General features: G+C 29.8%; 3 protein-coding genes, 1 long non-coding RNA gene and 2 other non-coding genes across 9 annotated transcripts; 3 read left to right on the top strand and 3 right to left on the bottom strand.

Annotated features, from left to right (window-relative positions):
• The first annotated feature begins 2411 nt into the window (after positions 1 to 2411).
• LOC101249087 (ubiquitin-conjugating enzyme E2-17 kDa) lies at positions 2412 to 7436 on the top strand. Of its 3 annotated transcripts, none has more exons than XM_019214130.3 (5): positions 2412 to 2544; positions 4644 to 4769; positions 5480 to 5607; positions 6013 to 6117; positions 7025 to 7436. In XM_019214130.3, the coding sequence occupies exons 2-5, from the start codon at positions 4700 to 4702 to the stop codon at positions 7166 to 7168; spliced, it is 447 nt and encodes a 148-aa protein (XP_019069675.1). In that variant the 5' UTR covers positions 2412 to 2544; positions 4644 to 4699; the 3' UTR covers positions 7169 to 7436. The 3 variants fall into 3 exon arrangements, with proteins under 3 accessions (XP_019069675.1, NP_001294913.1, NP_001294911.1); NM_001307984.1 differs by having other exon boundaries at positions 2416 to 2544; positions 4668 to 4769; NM_001307982.1 differs by having other exon boundaries at positions 2416 to 2544; positions 4663 to 4769.
• Positions 7437 to 9927: 2491 nt separating this feature from the next.
• On the top strand, positions 9928 to 13177 carry LOC101261716 (NEDD8-conjugating enzyme Ubc12-like). Of its 2 annotated transcripts, XM_026031396.2 has the most exons (2): positions 9928 to 10387; positions 12802 to 13177. In XM_026031396.2, exons 1-2 carry the CDS (start codon positions 10063 to 10065, stop codon positions 13026 to 13028), a joined length of 552 nt encoding a protein of 183 aa, XP_025887181.1. In that variant the 5' UTR covers positions 9928 to 10062; the 3' UTR covers positions 13029 to 13177. The 2 variants fall into 2 exon arrangements, with proteins under 2 accessions (XP_025887181.1, XP_019069896.1); XM_019214351.3 differs by lacking the exon at positions 12802 to 13177 and having other exon boundaries at positions 9934 to 10753.
• A 432-nt stretch (positions 13178 to 13609) lies between these two features.
• On the bottom strand, positions 13610 to 13716 carry LOC112941733 (small nucleolar RNA snoR100). The gene has a single exon (XR_003247306.1). It is a non-coding gene; the product is annotated as a small nucleolar RNA snoR100 (small nucleolar RNA).
• A 104-nt stretch (positions 13717 to 13820) lies between these two features.
• Positions 13821 to 13929, bottom strand: LOC112941734 (small nucleolar RNA snoR100). The gene has a single exon (XR_003247307.1). It is a non-coding gene; the product is annotated as a small nucleolar RNA snoR100 (small nucleolar RNA).
• Positions 13930 to 15291: 1362 nt separating this feature from the next.
• Positions 15292 to 18462, top strand: LOC101261418 (GDSL esterase/lipase At1g29670-like). The gene is made up of 5 exons (XM_019214587.3): positions 15292 to 15674; positions 16173 to 16297; positions 16534 to 16779; positions 17625 to 17853; positions 17989 to 18462. Exons 1-5 carry the CDS (start codon positions 15416 to 15418, stop codon positions 18216 to 18218), a joined length of 1089 nt encoding a protein of 362 aa, XP_019070132.1. The 5' UTR covers positions 15292 to 15415; the 3' UTR covers positions 18219 to 18462.
• Positions 17641 to 18932, bottom strand: LOC138349422 (uncharacterized). Its single transcript, XR_011221900.1, has 2 exons — positions 18648 to 18932; positions 17641 to 18114 (listed from the first exon to the last, which is right to left on the bottom strand). It is a non-coding gene; the product is annotated as an uncharacterized lncRNA (long non-coding RNA).
• Positions 18933 to 18948: the final 16 nt, after the last annotated feature.

Genomic DNA, 18948 nt, shown 5'->3' with positions numbered 1-18948 from the left:
CATATTGTTTATTGGTATATCATGCTATTACGGAACCTTTGCTCTTGATAAACATATTAGTTATATACATATTTTTAAAATATTTAATATTTTGAATGTAGTTGATAGTGTTATACTAATGGAATTTGCAAAAAAGAAAACTCAGAAAAATATTTATGTGATACTCTAATTAAAGATACTATGTAACCATGGTAAAATGAAATTATGTAAATTAGGAAAAAATAGTATTATAATTTATAATTTTGCCTTTTCTTTTAATAAAAAATGATAAACTAGAATTGAATAACCTCTATATTCTTAAAAAAAAATTATATAAAAATACTATAACATCAAAACACAAGAAAAAATCTATTCTAATAAATTTTTAAAAAGAAAGTTATAGCCACGCAAAGCGCAGGCCTATTTACTAGTAGTATATATACTAGTAAGACTATTTTTATTTTCTTTCTTTTTATGACGAGACATCCTTTCGGATGACATTAAATTCACGTAAAATAAAATTAAGAGGGTAAATAAACGTGATCTAATTAAAATGCTAAAATAATTTTTGTTATCAAGTTCGAGAGGATATGATTTATTTATTCTTATTATTTTTGTATGAGAAAATGATATCACATACACACTTATATAAATTTGAGTAATATCATGAATCTTTTTTTAAAAAAATTAACTTCTATATTCTCTTAAACTAATTTTCAATCATAAATCTTTTTTTAAAAAAATTTAACTTCTATATTCTCTTAAACTAATTTTCAATCATAAATTAAAATAACATTTATAAACTTTTTAATTGACTACAAAAATCTCCTCAATGTCCACCAGATGACTCCACCTTTTTCTCCATAACTTGGAAATAGGGTCCTACAAGATTCCCATTTCCACCAAAGAGAATAGGGTCTCTGTTTTTATTTTTTCTTCCTTGTGGTTGGAGTACTAAAGATTCCATTTTTGTCCCTTCTAATGGAAAATAAATAATACTACTGAGTAAGTAAAAAAAAAAATAATATCGGAGATAGGTGATTAACTAAGATATAATATAACTTTATAGCTTAATAAGAAATTATGAGTTTACAAAATCCACAACTCAATTTATAAACTCGAGCTAAGAAAAAAGAGGGAAAAAATGAATTTAATCATTATTTTTTGTGTTATATTTATAATGAGCATTAGACGCACTTAATTTTATTGTTTCAATTTATAAAATATCTTTGAATTGAGTCTTAGCAAACTATGTAAGCTCATCATCAATTAAACACTAGCGAGTCAACTAACTAATGAATTAGTAACTAACTAATAGAATGAACAATAACTAATCCATTAGATTTATTGTGTGATACAATCAACTATTGGATCGTGTTTATTATCAAATGTATGATTTTAAAATTTTTTTTAGAGGAAAAATTACTGAAATATATCTCTTATATTTTTTTTATTTTTCTAAAAACCTTTAAATTTTTTTTTTTAATAATGTATTCGAGTTACATATTATGTATTCAGTTTATTTTATAATGTATCCGAGTTATATATTATGTATTCAATTTATGTTATGATATATCCGTAATACTCTTTAATGTATTCGAGCTACATATTAATGCATTCGGTTTGTGTTACTTTTTAAGGAATTAATGTAATTATAATTTAAAGAGAGATAGATTGTAATTTCATATTAAAACTATGTGATTTCTGTAAAAAATTTAAAAATATATATAGGGAGATAACGATTAGAACATAATTAATTAGGTAATTGACAATCATCTAACTTAATTATAGGTACTAGCGATCTTAGTTTTCAAAAGTTAAATTTACAAATTTTAGATTAAACATCATTTTTAGATATCGAGGACTAGTTCATTGTCTTCCATAATAACAAACACAATAATTGGTATTTTTTTTTATTTATGGGTGATATTGTTATGTAGGATAAATATGTTTATTTATTTAATATTATATAAAATATTTGTTTCATTTATTTTTATTTATTACGTCTCGCTTTTTAAAAATTAACTTAACTAATTTCAAAGTTAAATTAGATATCAGTAATTTGATAATTTCATCAAAAAATTTAGATATTCAAAAACTATAAGAAAAGTATTATAAATTACAATTTTTTTCATATCAATATGATAAAAAAATACGATTTAAAATACTAACCAAAATTTTTATAATTTAACTCTAAAAATAAAAATTATAACAATAAAATATGAATAAAAATAATATTATTTATACACAATTAAAATTAAAAATCATAATTACCGACCGAAACTTATGGGATAGGAAAAAACAATAGAGCAACGTATAAAAAGGTGGAGTTAGCGTTGATCTTACGCCAAAATTATGACTTGTACAAGAGGATTCTAGAAGCTGGACCCTACTGAATACTTCTTTTATAACACTCCAATTTCTCATTTTAATCTCCTCTTCTTCCATTTCTTTCAAAATTAAAGTATTGTTACTCTGCTATTGGCTCAAAACCTCTGCAATCTCCGTCTCCTTCAATTTCAACTCAAGCAAATCCACCTCTTTCACTAGTTTCATCACTTTCAGGTACTTCAAAATTCACAGATCTAGTGTTTTTTTGAATTTTTTTGAGAGAGTTTTGGATAGCTACTTCCATGATTTTGAGTGAGACTAAATTTTTTACCAATTTGTTAAATATTAGTTTTATATATACAGTACTGTATGATGAGCTGAAGGAAGAATTTGTATATGGATATCAACTTGAATGTATGGTTTATTTGAGGAACGAAGCAGATCTAGTTTTTTTTTTTTGTTATTAGCAAAATTAATTAATTTTTGGATAAATTTTAGCTGCTAATTCGGGAATCAGAGACGGTGGATTAGAAGCTAGTTAAGTTAATTGTATGTGGAGTTTTTTTTATACTACTAATTTTAACATATACAAAATTGTGTGATGAGTTGAAGGAAGTATTTGTATATGTTTATCCACTTGAATTAGGCGGATCTAGCTTATTTGAAATTTTTTTAATAGGTTTAGATAGCTAATTCCAGGATTTTGAGTGAGTTGAATCTGAGCTACTCAATTTTACTAGATGTGCAGTTTTTAGTTGTAGTTTTACATGTACAGTATTGTGTCACGAGCTGAAGGCAGAATTTGTTTATGGATGTCCACTTGAATGTATGGTTTTATTCATGGAACGAAGTAGATCTAGAGTTTTTGGTTATTAGCAATTAATTAGTTTTAGTTTAGCTGCAAATTCGGGATTAAGAGCTAGTAAAGTTAATTGTATGTGAATTTTAATTTTTACATATACAAAATTGTTTGATGAGCTGAACGAAGTATCTATATATATCTATCCACTTGAATTAGGCAGATCTAGCTTCTTTTTTTTTTTTTGAACAGTTTTGGATATCTAACTGTAGGATTTAGAGTGAGTTGATTCTGAGCTACTAAGTTTTACTATATGTGCAATTTTTTAAACATTAGTTTTATATGTACAATTTTGTGTCATGAGCTAAAGGCAAAAATTTGTATATGGATTTCCACTAGCATGTATGATTTTGTTAAGCAGATATATGTTGTTTTGTGTTATTAACAATTGATCAGTTTTTGGATACGTCATAGTGGCTAATTCGGGATGTAGAGTCAGTGGATTAAGAGCTAGTAAAGTTAATTGTAGGTGCAACTTTTTAATATTGATTTTTACATATACAAAATTGTGTTATGAGCTGAAGGAAGTATTTGTTTATATGTACCCGCTCGAGTTAGGCAGATCTTGCTTTTTTATTTTCTTTGTTACAATTATTTAACAGATTTTGATAGCTAATTCCGTGATTTAGAGTGAGTTGATTCTGAGCTACTAAATTTTACTATATGTGCAATTTTCTAAAATTCATTTAAGTGTACAATTTTGTTTCACGACCTGAAGGCAGTATTTGTATATGGATATCCACTCGAATATATGATTTTATTTGACGAATGAAGGAGATCTAGTTTTTTTATATTAACAATTAATTGTTTTTGGGTACGTCTTAGCTGCTAATTTGGGATTGAGAGTAAGTGGATTCAGAGCTAGTAAAGTTAACTGTATTTGCAAATTTTTAATATTATTTTTGCATAAACAGAATTGTGTGACGAGCTGAAAGCAGTAGTTGTATATACTTTCCTACTGGAGTGTGTGATTTTATTAAGGAATGAAGCAGATCTTTTTTTTTAGTTATTAGCAATTAATTAGTTTTTGGATTACGCCTTAGCTGCAAATTCGGGATTTAGAGTCAGTGGATTCTGGGCTAGATAAGCTAATAGTATGTAATATTTACTATTATTTTGTACATGTACAAAATTGTGTGATGAGCTGAAGGAAGTATAGCTGTCCACTCGTATGTGTGGTTCTGTTCAGAAAATTAAACAGATCTATGTTTTTCTTTTGTGAACAATCAATTAGATTTACTTGTAAGGTTTGGAGTTGGTGAATTTTGAGTGAGGTTTTTATTATAGTAAAAATAATTGTATGTAATGTGTTTGTCTTTATGAATTTGTGATGAGCTGAAAGTAGCAGGTGTGATAGGTGTGATATTAATATCTTTAGAATTGCACATGATGTATGTGTTTTTATTTTTATGTTGTTGTGTTTTGCATCTTTTCTTTTTGTTGCTTTTGTGGAATTTGAAATTTGTGGTAAAAGGTGTCCATTTGAATATCAGATCAGGGTTTGGAGTTGAAGGTACGGGGGGCTAATTGATGGCGTCGAAGAGGATATTGAAGGAGCTCAAGGATCTGCAGAAGGATCCCCCCACATCATGCAGTGCTGGTAATTTAGCTGAACTATTTATTCCATTATTTAATTTATTAGCTTTCTGGGATTATGTTTTCTTAGCCAATGGAACTATAGGTCCCTACTCATGTATTGATGATAGTGTCCTTGTTTTAGGGTGTTTGTGTTTGTTTGACTCTTCGAGCTTCTCTTTGCAGATAATGGCTCGGAGTTACTTATAGCAGATATGTTAAATATAGTAAATAATTACCTTAGTTGGTGGTGAAGCTATCTGCTCTTTGATTTAACAAGCAGTATGGCATGGTAAAATGCCCGTGAAATAACGTCATTTATGTTATCTGATTTGTGCATTGACTGCATTCCAATCGAATACACATCATTTTGCACTATTTGGTCACTCTAGTCTCTAGCGACTCTTTTTATCGCACTCTTTGCTAGGAGAATACAAGATGTCATTGATGACAATTAATATGTGAAGAACGGTACTTCAATTTGTGTGTTATTCTTTTTTGTGCTTCACTTTTCCTTCATTCTAAGTTTGATTGACATTACGGTTCATCTGTGAATAACAAAAATTATTAAGATGGAAAGGAAGTCATGGTGGCTATGCTGTCAGTGATTGCAACCTTTGTGGAATGTTAATATGTATAAGGGAATGCAATCCAGATGTTCACTTTTCTATTTACAGTGACCACCTGAAAGAAACCTTTATGCTCATATTCACTAGCATATTTGGCTTTATACAGGTCCAGTGGCAGAGGATATGTTCCATTGGCAAGCAACAATCATGGGGCCTACCGATAGCCCTTATGCTGGAGGTGTATTTTTGGTTTCAATTCATTTCCCTCCAGATTATCCTTTTAAGCCTCCAAAGGTATACTTCAACTCCAGAATATCCCTAATCTTCACTTATGTCGTGTTCACTACTTTGTTTTTTCTATTGAGGAGGAGAGTGATCATTTTGCTTGCATTTGCTCATATGTTGGAGCCTTAGTAAATCCATCTCAAATATGAGTTTTTAGAACATTCTCGCAGAAGCAGTACATATTTTGTTTTTGTAGGTCTGACCTTCAGTTCGTGTATTTACTTGTCTCTTTAATTTTTGTAACAACGAAGGAGCTAGCATCAGTTTGCTGTTAGTACAAGTTAAACTGTATCTGGATATTTAGTGTGTTGTCTTGTCTTTTTTTGAGCACTTCTATGAATTGTGTAATTAAAGTTCTTTTCATTGTAATAATCTGAGGTGGTGATTTTACAAATGATCTTTTTGCTGTTTCAGGTTGCCTTCAGAACTAAGGTTTTCCATCCCAACATCAACAGCAATGGAAGTATTTGTCTGGATATTCTTAAGGAGCAGTGGAGTCCAGCATTAACCATATCCAAGGTTTGGAGCTTAATCTTTCTTTGCATTGCCCCATTTAACATAGTTTTTGAGTCTTAAATTGCTTTTTACAAAAATCCAAAGTCCATAATTGATACTGTAAGTTCTCAAGGATGATTCTGTTCTGTGGTTCATAGCAATCATTGAATACTCATTGATTTGATCAAGGTTTTTGACACCTTTACAAACTTGACTCTTCATTTTGGCAAATACTGCTTGGGGCCAATAAAATCATGGCTTAGGGTCAAGCCAGATTATCCTGCTTAGAAATACATTTCAATCTATGCCTAGTTGTGAGAGAGCCATCAGATATAGTGTCAAATTCTGCCAAAAATGAGAGATATAGTGCCATAACGTGAATCACAATGTTGATAATAGTAATCCTTTTGTTGTTTGTTTTTCTCGTACAAGTTGTTCTGTCTTGACAAGTCTCTAATTGCACGCCAACTAGTAGTAGAATTTAGCAGTAGAGGAAGGCCAGTGGATAGAAAGACTGTCTTGATTGTCCAAAAAAACAAAGTGGACTCATGTGTTCCTACTACCTTGGCATTACAAGGATTAAGTCTTATAATTTGTGCAATGGCGAAGACTTATCTGGACTTCTGCTATTGAAAAATTAAGTTAATCAGCATAGGTCTCCGTACTCTCATTTTTTTGATGCAGCTGTCTTGTTTTCTAGACAAGTGTAGTTTTGAAATGTTCCATTTCAAGTGTAGTGAGGTTAACTGCCTTTTTTCTTGCAACTGCAAGTATGCAACTTTTAAATACTCCTTCCAAAGCTGATGTCCTTGTGTGCAAGAGTTCTGTCTTCAGAAATCTTAAAAAGTTTTTCTTCTACTCAAATTTTGTGTCTTTTTCCCGTTTTGAGTTGCCTTTGGGTGAAGGTGTGTAACCAACAATATGCTTGCAGGTCCTGCTGTCCATCTGCTCTCTGTTGACAGACCCAAACCCAGATGATCCTCTTGTACCTGAAATTGCTCACATGTACAAGACTGACAGGGCCAAATACGAAACCACTGCTCGTAGCTGGACTCAGAAATATGCAATGGGATGATGCGCAAAATTGTCTCCAGGCATGTCTGGGACTTTTGTAACAGCAATGTCTTATTGTGCTTGGGGTGAATGAATAAATTCCGTGAAAGAACTTAGTTACTTCTTAATCTCCCTTCATGAGGGTTGTTAAGGGAACAGCTGTTTTCAATTTGTGAATATTTATTTGATGACTAGTAAGGGAGAAACTGCAATGTAATTCTACTTTGTTTGCCAGTTTGACATGCGCCTTTCCCCAAATTTGTCTGACAAATATAGTTTACATCTTTGAATTCTGGGATTGATTTACAAATTATCAAACACTAGTTTTTCATCATGTTCTATTGTTGAAAATGGAAATGATGACAAGTAATTTTATTATTGCGAGTGTATATGCCTTTTGGTAAAGCACCGTCGTGCCGAGGGTCTCCTTAATGGAAGAAAAAACAGAAGAGAGAAATATTATTAAGAGTACTATGCATACAAAAGAAAGGATGAATGACTCTTCACATATGAGAAATCAGTCGTCACGTAATGCTTGTTGGTTCTTTTATTGTATTTTGGCTATATATGTGTAATATAACGAGATATTGATGCTGATTTGAACCCTCAGTGTGGGTAAAAACTTGTTCCACTAAAACCTGCAATGTGCATGAAGGAATTAGTAGAAAAAACGAGTACAAAAGAAAATCAATATAATCTATAAGAACTAGGATAAGTAAAAAATTATAACAAGAGACGTTACACTGCTTCACTTTCTATATATACATTATCAGTGTATCAAAAGTTAATCCGTTAAACAAAAAAGAATGACCTTGTGAGGTGTTGCAACCAACATCGATGGTATTGTAGATATGTTTAACAGTGGCCTTGTTTGCGAACCAAAAATCGCGTTTGACATGATGAATGCAATCGAGTACTCCTTTGGTATAATCTCCACAGCCTCCCTTTACACAAAATTGTTTACCTTCTTTATTTGTTACATTGAGCCATCCAGACATTGTGAGTGTTTGTTTCTTTGAACAAATTGGAGATGTCTACATACAATATCACAATTTTTACTATATAAATAGCAAGTTAACTTACTCTAACAAAATGTAGACCAAAACACATTGCAAGTCTAATCATATGATGATAAGTTGATGTTATTACTGAATTTGAATATTGTAACAGAGTTGAAGTCAACAACTTACATTTAAGTAGAAAGTTAACTTACTCTAACAATATGTTTAATTAAAATGTAGACCAAAACTTATCACAAATCTAATCATGATGATAAATTGATATTATCACTGAATCTGAATATTTTAACAGAGTTTGAAGTCAACAACTTACATTTGACAAGCAGAAATAGGCACTTCTCCACTGCTCAAATGGGGCCAAATTCACATTAGCTGTGGGGTTTTTCCTATCTGATGAATGAAATAAGACATGTTAAAACTTGTAATATTTTCTTATGGGCATATTAAATAAACATGTTCGTTTAACTTAGTTTTAGCCAGCATTTCTATTCTTTAATTTTAGAATACGTCTGAGCAGACACTTAAATTTATATAAAGATCACATTTTGCGACAAATCAATTCGTGTGTATCTCATATGAATTGCCACATAAAATATCACGTAAAATATATGTGTCTACTTGTATACTCTTAAAAGCTAAAAGGACGTAAATATAGATAGTACGTTTATGTATTATGCTTTTCTTAAAAAACACAAAATGAATAAGCAAGAAAGGTATCTTGAAATTTTATGTATACTTTCAGCACTAACACCAGACATCACTAAGAAAATGCCCAAAAATAAGCTTAGTATCCCAATTCTTCTTCCATAACTCTGAGAATTTTCCATAGTTTTTTTAAGAAGAAAAAAGATAAAATTTTAAATTCTCAAGATAATGAAGAAGTTCGAATTACAAGAATGTGTTAGTTTCTTAATCTATAATTAGATTTTTATATCTAGAAAGGAAGATGCATTGGAGAGGGGATTTTTCTTTCTTAGTTAAAATAGGTAATATACTGAGAATATGAAGTGAATTGAGAAAAACAAGAACAAGATGTAAGATAATTAAGTTTTTCTTGTTTTATGTTTGGAGAAAAAAAGACAAAAAAAATTTCATTGGACTAATCGATATATTAATTCATGATTTAATAGAATATCGATAAATATCTTTTCATTCTTAATTTAAGATTTTGATTCAAGCTTTGATTATAAAATCGTTTTTTATTAAGTAACATTTTGCGTTTATATGAAAATTTCAAGCACAAAGTCAGATATGATCGAAGATTTATCATTTTACCACAAATAATAATATGACTTTATAGACATATTTAAATTTCACTTCGAAATACAAATACTGAAAATCAAAGATTGGGTTATATAACATTTTTCTTATGAAATAATAAAGGAAAAAAAGATAAATATATCCTCAAACTATCATAAATGGTATGCAGATACCCTCTATCATATTTTTGAGATATTGGTGCCCCTGTCGTCCAAAACTAGAGCATATATCTCATTCGATCTAATAGAATAAACAGGGACACGTTGCGCAGTTTTTAGACTTTGGACACAAATATCCCAAAAGCACGACTAAAGATATATACACACCATTTACGATAGTTCAGGAGTATATATATCTTTTTTGCCAATAATAAATAATCATTAGAAATGTATTTATTACAAAACAAAAAAAATAATATTTTTTAACTATTTTTAATCTATTGCCAAATGTTAATTCCCCATAAATTCCACTTATGACTCGGTCACATACATACGTAACTCCATCCACAACTCCAAAAAATAAAAAAATAAAAAGCATAACGCGATAAATATTGCGAATTTCCTCAAACAACTTGTAGTATTTAATCAAACTCGTATGTAATTACTTAACATGTTAAAACAAAAATAGTTTAATCATTATGATTAATTTAATCAAAGTTCGAGAAAAACAAAAAGAAGCAGCTGAAAATGCAGGATCAAAAACACCAATTAAAGAACAAACAGCCTCAAAATTACGTGTCCATAGAGATATTAGTGAATTAACCTTACCATCAATTTGTACAATTGAATTTCCAAATGGTAAAGATGATCTTATGAATTTTGAAGTTTCAATTAAACCTGATGAAGGTTATTATCATGATGGTGAATTTCCATTTAAATTTGAAATTCCAATACTTTATCCACATGATGCACCAAAAGTTAAGTGCAAAATCAAAGTTTATCATCCAAATATTGATTATGATGGTAATGTTTGTCTTAATATACTTAGAGAAGATTGGAAACCTGTTTTGAATATTAATGCTGTGATTTATGGCTTAATCCATTTGTTTACTGAACCTAATCATGAAGATCCACTTAATCCTGAAGCTGCTGATGAATTAAGAGATAATCCAAGATCATTTGAATCCCATGTTAGGAGTGCTATGTGGGGAGAAAGTGTGCATGGATTGACTTATGATCGTATACTATAATGTTATTTTTAAATAATTTTTTAATATCGATATTTATTTTATATAGTTTGGAAATACTGAATGAGTGTGTATTTTTATGTTGTTGCGATTCTATAATTTTGAAAAATAATTTCATAATGAGTTTTTCTTTTTGTATTGATTCTTTTTTTTTTCTTTTCTTTTCAACTTAGCTTTAAATAGGAGTGTAGACAATAAAATTCACGTCGAGAAAATAATAATCAAGAACGGAAAAAATTACAGCAACAATCAATTTTATTATTTCAAATGCGAGTGTTGCAATCTTTATAATTCCTCTGAATTCGCCTTTTTCAAATATAAATTCAAGGGCTTTAAAGCTTGTTCATGAATCTATGATGAACTTGAACTTGAACTTTATCTTGATCTTGACTTTTATTTGAATTCAAGGGCTTCGAGCTTGTTCTTGATCGTTCTTAAACTTGAATGCTTGAATTCTTAAACTTGTAGCTTTATAGAGAATTCAAGTTTATTTTATATAGTTTGGAAATACAGAATGAATGTGTATTTATGTTGTTGCGATTCTATAATTTTGAAAAATAATTTCATAATGAGTTTTTCTTTTTGTATTGATTCTTTTTTTTTTCAACTTAGCTTTAAATAGGAGTAGGAATATTTTTTTTTTGTTTTATATATCAATCGATTGTTACCTAAATGCTTAACGATGATAGAGTGAATAAAGCTAGATATTAAAAAAATGTATTTTGGCATGTTGAAGGTCTCAGGTTTGAAACTCCTTGCCAGCAAAAATAAGGAGTTTGTCTTCTGAGTCGAGCTCGTCATATAAGGCTTGTCTAATGCGGGTTATCTCTCCTATGTGATTTGCGAGCTATTGCATATGAGCGGAGATTTTAACCTGTACGCACCCAAAGAATAGTGACCACGAGTTTCCCTTAAAAAAAACATATGGATGAAGAAAATTAGCTCCATTTGGACATGGCTAGAGGTTCTACTCTATAGTTTGGATGTAATTATTTAGAGTCCTGCAATATTTTGTATACAAAATATATGTCTAAATGACGTTTGAATGTTATTTTTAGAAATTCAAAAAATAAAAATAATGACTCAAAACGTTTAATTTTTATTAAATTTTAGCTCCAAATTAATACAAGTGAAGCAAAAAATAATACAACTAATAATTGTTCATCTAATTAAAAATTTCATAAGTGAAGAAGAATTGTTAAATGATTGAAAAATTACACTCGTGAATTTTTTTTATTTTCTTAATTAAAAATAAATAAACTCCTAAGAAACATAAAACAAAGAAAATCCCTAAAATAAAATATTTAGCTGATTTTGCTATCAACTATCACAATAATGTAGCCTCAATCCTTAAAGTGAGTTTTAGAACTTTTTGTTGAATTTGATACCTAATCATTCTCTTTAACAATGGAATTGATCACTAGCGGAATTTAATTATATGAATAAAATATTCGTAAAAAATAACATGTTAAGTCTTATTATTGTGAGATATACGAAGCATCCAATTAAATATTGATATACTCCTTCATCAAATAGTTCAATTCCATCAATCTTTTACAACTTTTTCTTTTTTAAATAACTAGTTCTAGCGTTTCAAAGACACTTGAGTCTCTTGGAATCCGTGACACTGTTAAATTATCGTACATCAAACAAAAAAAATAATAATCTCTCGATTAAGTCGAATTCAAAATTCCATCTTTACCTACACAAATACAACTCTCTTTACAAGTCATAAAGTACCACATGAACCTAGAATAATTCTCAATTACACAAAATGAGTCCTTCAACTCGAGATGACCTAATAGATCATAGTAACATTTAAGGAAAAAATCTGAAATATATTCGAATTTTAATCGAAATTACAGTTACCAAACTTTGAAAATGACCTTTTACCCCTTCCCTTTCCTCCCTTACTATTTAATAGTGTATTTTAAAGGTATATATGTGTGCACGTGGACATCATAAATATTTCATAATTTTAAATAGTAACGTGTCCACATAGACATATATATACTTTTAAAAAACATTATTAAATAGTGCATGGGATAAAAGGTCCTCCATAAATTTTGATATTATAACAACAATTTCAGCCAAAGTGTAAATATTTTTCAAACCCTTTTCCCTAACATTTATGTTTTATAACTACAAAAAATATATATCTGATTAAAGAACAAAATATTGATTTAGAAGGTAATGTTTGTCTTAATATTCTTAGAGAAGATTGGAAACCTATTTTAAATATTAATGCTGTGATTTATGGTTTAATTCATTTGTTTACTGAACCTAATTATGAAGATCCACTTAATCATGAAGCAGCTGATGAATTAAGAGATAATCCAAAGATGTTTGATTCAAACGTTAGGAGGACGATGTGGGGAGGACATATGCATGATGTGTATTTTGATCGCGTTTTATAGAATTCGGAGCCTAAAGGGTATAAAATATTAATAAAAATTCTAAAACAGCATATAACATTTTGTATCAACCAAAACGGTAAAATACAACAGCAATCTCTTCCATCAAAATCGCTGCTGTAGCGATTATGCAAAAAAAATGTAATTTTTTATTAAAAAAATTAAAAATATTTTTATAAAAATCAATGCCTAAGTAGCGATTTCCATTTTTTTTAAAAAAAAATTCATGAAAATCAACGGCACACATCTTCATTTGAATTTTTTTTTAAAAAAAATGATAAGCACTGCCAAATCCTTTTTTTTAGCCATTTTGATTAATATAAAATTTTCTATATAGTTTTAAAACTTTTATTAATATTTTATACTCTTTAAACTCCAAACTCGCATTTTTTTTAACTTAAAATATAGAATTTGAAGCTCGAAAAACAAAAGAGTTATTTAATTCATTTCAAAAATACTTTTAAATTATGCAAAACTGAACCAAAATGCATTTTAATTCATAATTAAATCAAAAAGAATATTCTTCAAATAACATAATTTAACACATTTTTCAATACTTTTTCATTAATTAATTAATTGATTATGGATGTGAGTCTAAACCAGGCCACCAAATCATAGAGAAATCAGAGGTAGCAGACATGTTGACTCAATTAATTCAATTTCTGTACACATAACCATGCTTCCTTCATTCCAATTATCCAGCGCATCGGCTTAATTGCGCACAGATATAACTAATCTTCGTTGAAAAATTACATCGTATATATAAAATTAAATAAAAAATTACATCGAAAAAATGAATTTGAGTCTAAACCAGGCCACCAAATCATAAGAGAAATCAGAGGTAGCAGACATGTCGACTCTATTAAATTCAATTTCTGTACATATAACCATGCTACCTTCATTCTAATTATCCAGAGCATCGGCTTAATTATGCACAGATTCAAAATAAAAAAACATAAATTATGAGTAAAATCAACAAAAGAAAATAAAACCATTGAAGCTTTGAAATTATTGGTTGCTCCTTGAAAGAGTTATATATATATAGGGAGCTGCTAGGGTTTAAGATTTTATGGTATGGATTGATGAAAAGCCCAATATTAGTTGGATGGGCTTTTGTAATTTGGTGCTACTTGAAGCCCAGATCAATGTAACATCCTCATTATTATTTATGAAAAAAAATTATTATAATTAAATCGAACGTCAAGGAAAATGTGACACGTATACAAGTGACGTATTTAAACCAAATGAAATATGGCCATATCACTTCAATAAAAAATCAGAGAGAGTTCGAAGATCAAATATCGTAGACTTCTTTATAAGTAATAAATATTCAAGTACTTTTCCTATATATAAGTACTCAAGATCAAGACAGAAAATCAAAATTTAGTTTTATGTTCTTAAATTAAAATACAAGTCTAAATCAAGTATGTCAAATTCAAGATTAAGCTAAAAGACCCTCAAATTTATTTTTGAAAAGAAGATCTATTGGAGTCATGTTGATGATCACTTTCTTCAGAAAAAGAATTATGATAACAGTTTATTTTCATACAAAAATTGTTGTCACAAATTGGGGTGAGATGAAACTTATCCTTCATTCCTTCACAAGTAGGGGTGTAGAATTTTTTATGGACGTCTTATAGGACCTTCGAAATGGAATCACTTAATCCGGCCTAGAAAAATGGTGCATTTTCAAGTTGAAACGAGCTTTAAAGCACGCAAGACAGATTTTATCAAATTTCATGTACTATAACTTATGAATTTTTTTGATTCGAAAATCCTGAAATAAACGATCAAAATTTTTCATGAACGTCCAATAAGACCTTTGAAATGGAACCAGTTCATCCCGCCGAAAAAAATGATGTATTTTCAAGTTATAACGAACTCCAAAGTAGGTATAGACAGTTTTTTCTCGATTTTTATATGCTATATATCCTATGAATTTCTTTTATAAGAAAATTCCGAAATAAAATATTTGAAAATTTTCATGAACATCCATTAGGATCATTCACTAAAAAATATTTTAAATTATCTAATAAATTTTTAAATATTAACTAAAGAATCAAGACATAAATTGTTGAAAAGACATCTAAAGAAAAATTGCACTAGATGAATTGAGTGACTAATTAAACTTTCATTTCATTAGTGAAAATACAATTTCTACCATCTAATCCATTTCTAATTTTTTATTTTTTCCTAAAATAAAAGGCATCTCAAATTTATCGCAAACACTATATTATTTGCTTTCTTGCAACTACTTTTATCCTTCATATGCTATCTCTACCTTTCTCTGTCCGTATTTATTGGAATAACATTAATTACGCTTCAATCTCCTATCACTACTTCCTTACGAGGATTTTTCATTTCATTTGTCTTCCTCTTTTCCTCAAATAATGTCTAATACTAAAACGATTACTTGTAATAATATCGTAAAAATCACTACAATATTGATAATCGTGAACTTTATAACATTAGTTCATGGTGCATCAAAAGTACCTTGCTATTTTATTTTTGGTGATTCATTACTTGATAATGGGAATAATAACAACCTAAATACACAAGCAAAGGCTAATTATCCACCTTATGGCATCGATTTCCCCAATGGACCTACTGGACGATTCACAAATGGACGCAATATGGCTGATATTCTTGGTCTCTTTTCTATTTTCGATATTTCGATTAATTTTATTTCAAGACTTGAAAGATCGATTAAAGAGAAAAGCTTTTTCATTCTGTTGCTCGAACCCAAAACCTTTTATTAAGAGAGAACGGGGTGTCATTTTTGTTTTACCTATAATAGATTTATATGTTGAATTTTTATTATAAAAAATAGAAAATACAATCTATTCATTCTTATCCATGACATTAAAAATATATGGTGTTATTTCTATTCTAATACATCTTATTTAATATAGTCAACCAAACTGTCGATAAAAACAATAATATTATTAACATAACTAATCTCAAACATACGAATATACCTAATTAAAAAAACTACACTACATGTACCTTTGTATGTATGTGTGTGTTTTATATATGTAGTAAATGTTGTTTTCGTATGTTAAAATTCTTTCTATATTAAAATTTCTTAAATGAAAATCTTGATTATTTGTTATTAAATCTTTTTTTTATAAAAAAAAAAATTCACAGGGCAACTATTAGAATTTGATAACTACATTCCACCTTTTGCAAGTGCAACTGGTAAGGAGATCTTGCAAGGTGTAAACTATGCCTCTGGTTCAGCAGGAATTCGTAACGAGACGGGAAGTCATCTCGTAAGTTTATATACAAAACACATGTCATGGATTTATTGAATTAAATATTATAAAAATTCGATGGCATATGTCCCTTATATGATCAAACTTTTCCCTAGTTAATCATTTACATCTAACCTACTATCTAATGAATGATGTTCGTTTACATGTCATAAAACTGAAGTTCATATAAAAATAATTATATAACAAACATTTTGTCTTTATATATTTATAGAGTTCGATAAATTATATTTCAGGGCAATCGCATATATTTGGATTTGCAACTTCAAAACCATCACAACACAATTTTAAGAATGGTGGATTTAGTGGGCAATAGAGCTGCAACCAACGCACACTTGAACACATGTTTGTACATTGTTGGAATAGGTAGCAATGACTACATCAACAACTACCTTGCACCCAAACATTACTCAACAAATAGTTTGTACACACCAAGTCAATATGCAACATTATTGGTACAACAATATGGTCAACAACTAAAGGTTCAAAATTAACTTCTATCACTAGTTCAAATTATTCATTCTTAACTTGCAAATTTATTTAGAAAATTTTCAAAGATTATTATAGTGTTAAAAGGGTATGTTAGTTGTTGTTTTAAGATCATTATGTAGTTAAAAGAGTAGTATGTGTAATGGAATAGATCTGTTCTTTGTTAATAGTTAGTGTTAAGTATATCCTTCTTGTTACTAGTTGGGATCGAATTTACCCCTAAACTATCCGAAATGGAATAGACTTATCTAACCATTAATAGTTGCAGTCAAATTTGTTCCTAAACTATGCGAAATGAATAGACTTATTTACAGTTAAAAGTTGTGGTCAAGTTTGTCCCTGAACTATGCGAAGTAGAACAAATTTACCTATGTTAATAGTTGGGGTCAAATATGTCTTTGTTGTAGCCTGTAGGTAAAGTTTGCCCTTATTTTAAAGGTGAAAGCTTAGCACCTAGTGATGTCACCTATCACAAAATTAAGGATTAATTTTTAATACGGAATATTAATTTGGGACCTTTCACATAGTTCAAGAACAATATGGACCATTTTATCAAGTTCAAGGGCAAATTTGGACTTCTCACATACTTCAATTCGCATAGTTTAGAGATAAATACTAAACAAACTACTTCTACATGCCTATGAACTTTTGCTTTTGAATTATAGCACAATCTTGATTTCCTATGTGTTGAATGATTAATTAGCATCACCTATATACTATTTCCAGGTAGGAATAAAGTTTGTGTACATTTTATCATGTTCAGATCCAACTTGTGAGATTATATTGTGTATGTTATTGTTGTTGTCTTAATACAATTATATATTTGGTTTGATGCTAGACTTTATATGAAGATGGAGCAAGGAAAATAGCCCTATTTGGATTGCCCCAAATAGGTTGCATTCCTCAAGAGTTACAAAAACACAATACAAGAAAGTGTGTGGATTCAACAAATGAAGCAATTCAACTATTCAATGAGAAGCTCAAGTCTCTTGTAACTGATCTGAATACCAACTTCCCACAAGCAAAATTCACCTATATAAATATGTATAGCATTTCATCACTTATGAGTACGTACATCAATCTAAAGTTTTATTTTTCTCCATTGTATAGAAAATCTCGGAACCTAAGTGTTGTTATAGAGACGTTTGACTATATAAAGAACTACTCTTTAATCTATAAATTCAATTTTATTTGTTTTGCAGGTACTCTTAGTTTCTTGAATTATCCGTGCTGCAAAATTTCGACTACAACGGCTGAAGGACAATGTGTTTCTGGACAAGCTCCATGCCACCTAAGGGCAGCACATGTGTTTTGGGATAATTTTCATCCTACAGAGAATGGAAATATAATTGCTGTTATGAGAGCATACAATGCTTTTCTACCTTCAGATAGTTATCCTATGGATATTAGTCATTTGATTGAGAGTGGATAATAGCCAATCTGAAGTTTATTGTTAGTACAAATAGATTTATGGTTTAGTCCTGGTTGTTTAATGGAAATAGCTAGCCTATCTAGGTAAGGTTGTGTATACATCACCTCTCGTGAAAAAGAACTGCACTGAGTATGTTGTTGTCTTTTAGATTTTTTTGAAGGTTGTAATGATCTGTATGTAAACGAGTTGTTCTCCCATTTTGAGCTACAACTAATGGAATATGTAAATGAGTTGTTGATGACTACCTAAACTTTCACTGGATTGGTGAGGGTTTGTTTCTCACCTTGAAATCTCCTCTCCTCGTTTCCCATCACTGTGAGATTACGGGAGAGCTGCTTGCGAAAGAAATTCATGGCTTCTGTAGTGTAAGAAAAAAGCACAGAAGAGAAAATACCCCTATATATTCATTTGCACCGAAAAAGAGCTAACCTGAATCGGAAGTCACAGAGCTCTCTTCTCTTTTAAGAGCAGCAGCCACCACTCAAGCCCGTACTGTGTTTATAATTCGGGAGAGCAGAGATAGGACAAAGTGGTGACTGACAAAAAGTGATCACGTTATTTTGAGCGATGCAAGTTGTTGGCTAGGAGGACTGGTATAAGAATGAAACTTCCATGGCCATGGTTGACAAACCCATTGAGGAAGAACAATCTTTCCCAACATTATCAGACCTCCCTAGCTCAGTAAGAACGAGAATTACGGGGAGGTTCCCAGCCCTGGAGAGATGACAGC

This window comes from Solanum lycopersicum, chromosome 6 (assembly GCF_036512215.1).
Source record: "Solanum lycopersicum chromosome 6, SLM_r2.1".
Taxonomy (NCBI): domain Eukaryota; kingdom Viridiplantae; phylum Streptophyta; class Magnoliopsida; order Solanales; family Solanaceae; genus Solanum; species Solanum lycopersicum.
Note: the sequence above shows the minus strand (reverse complement) of the source record. Positions and strands in the feature narration are given on the sequence as shown.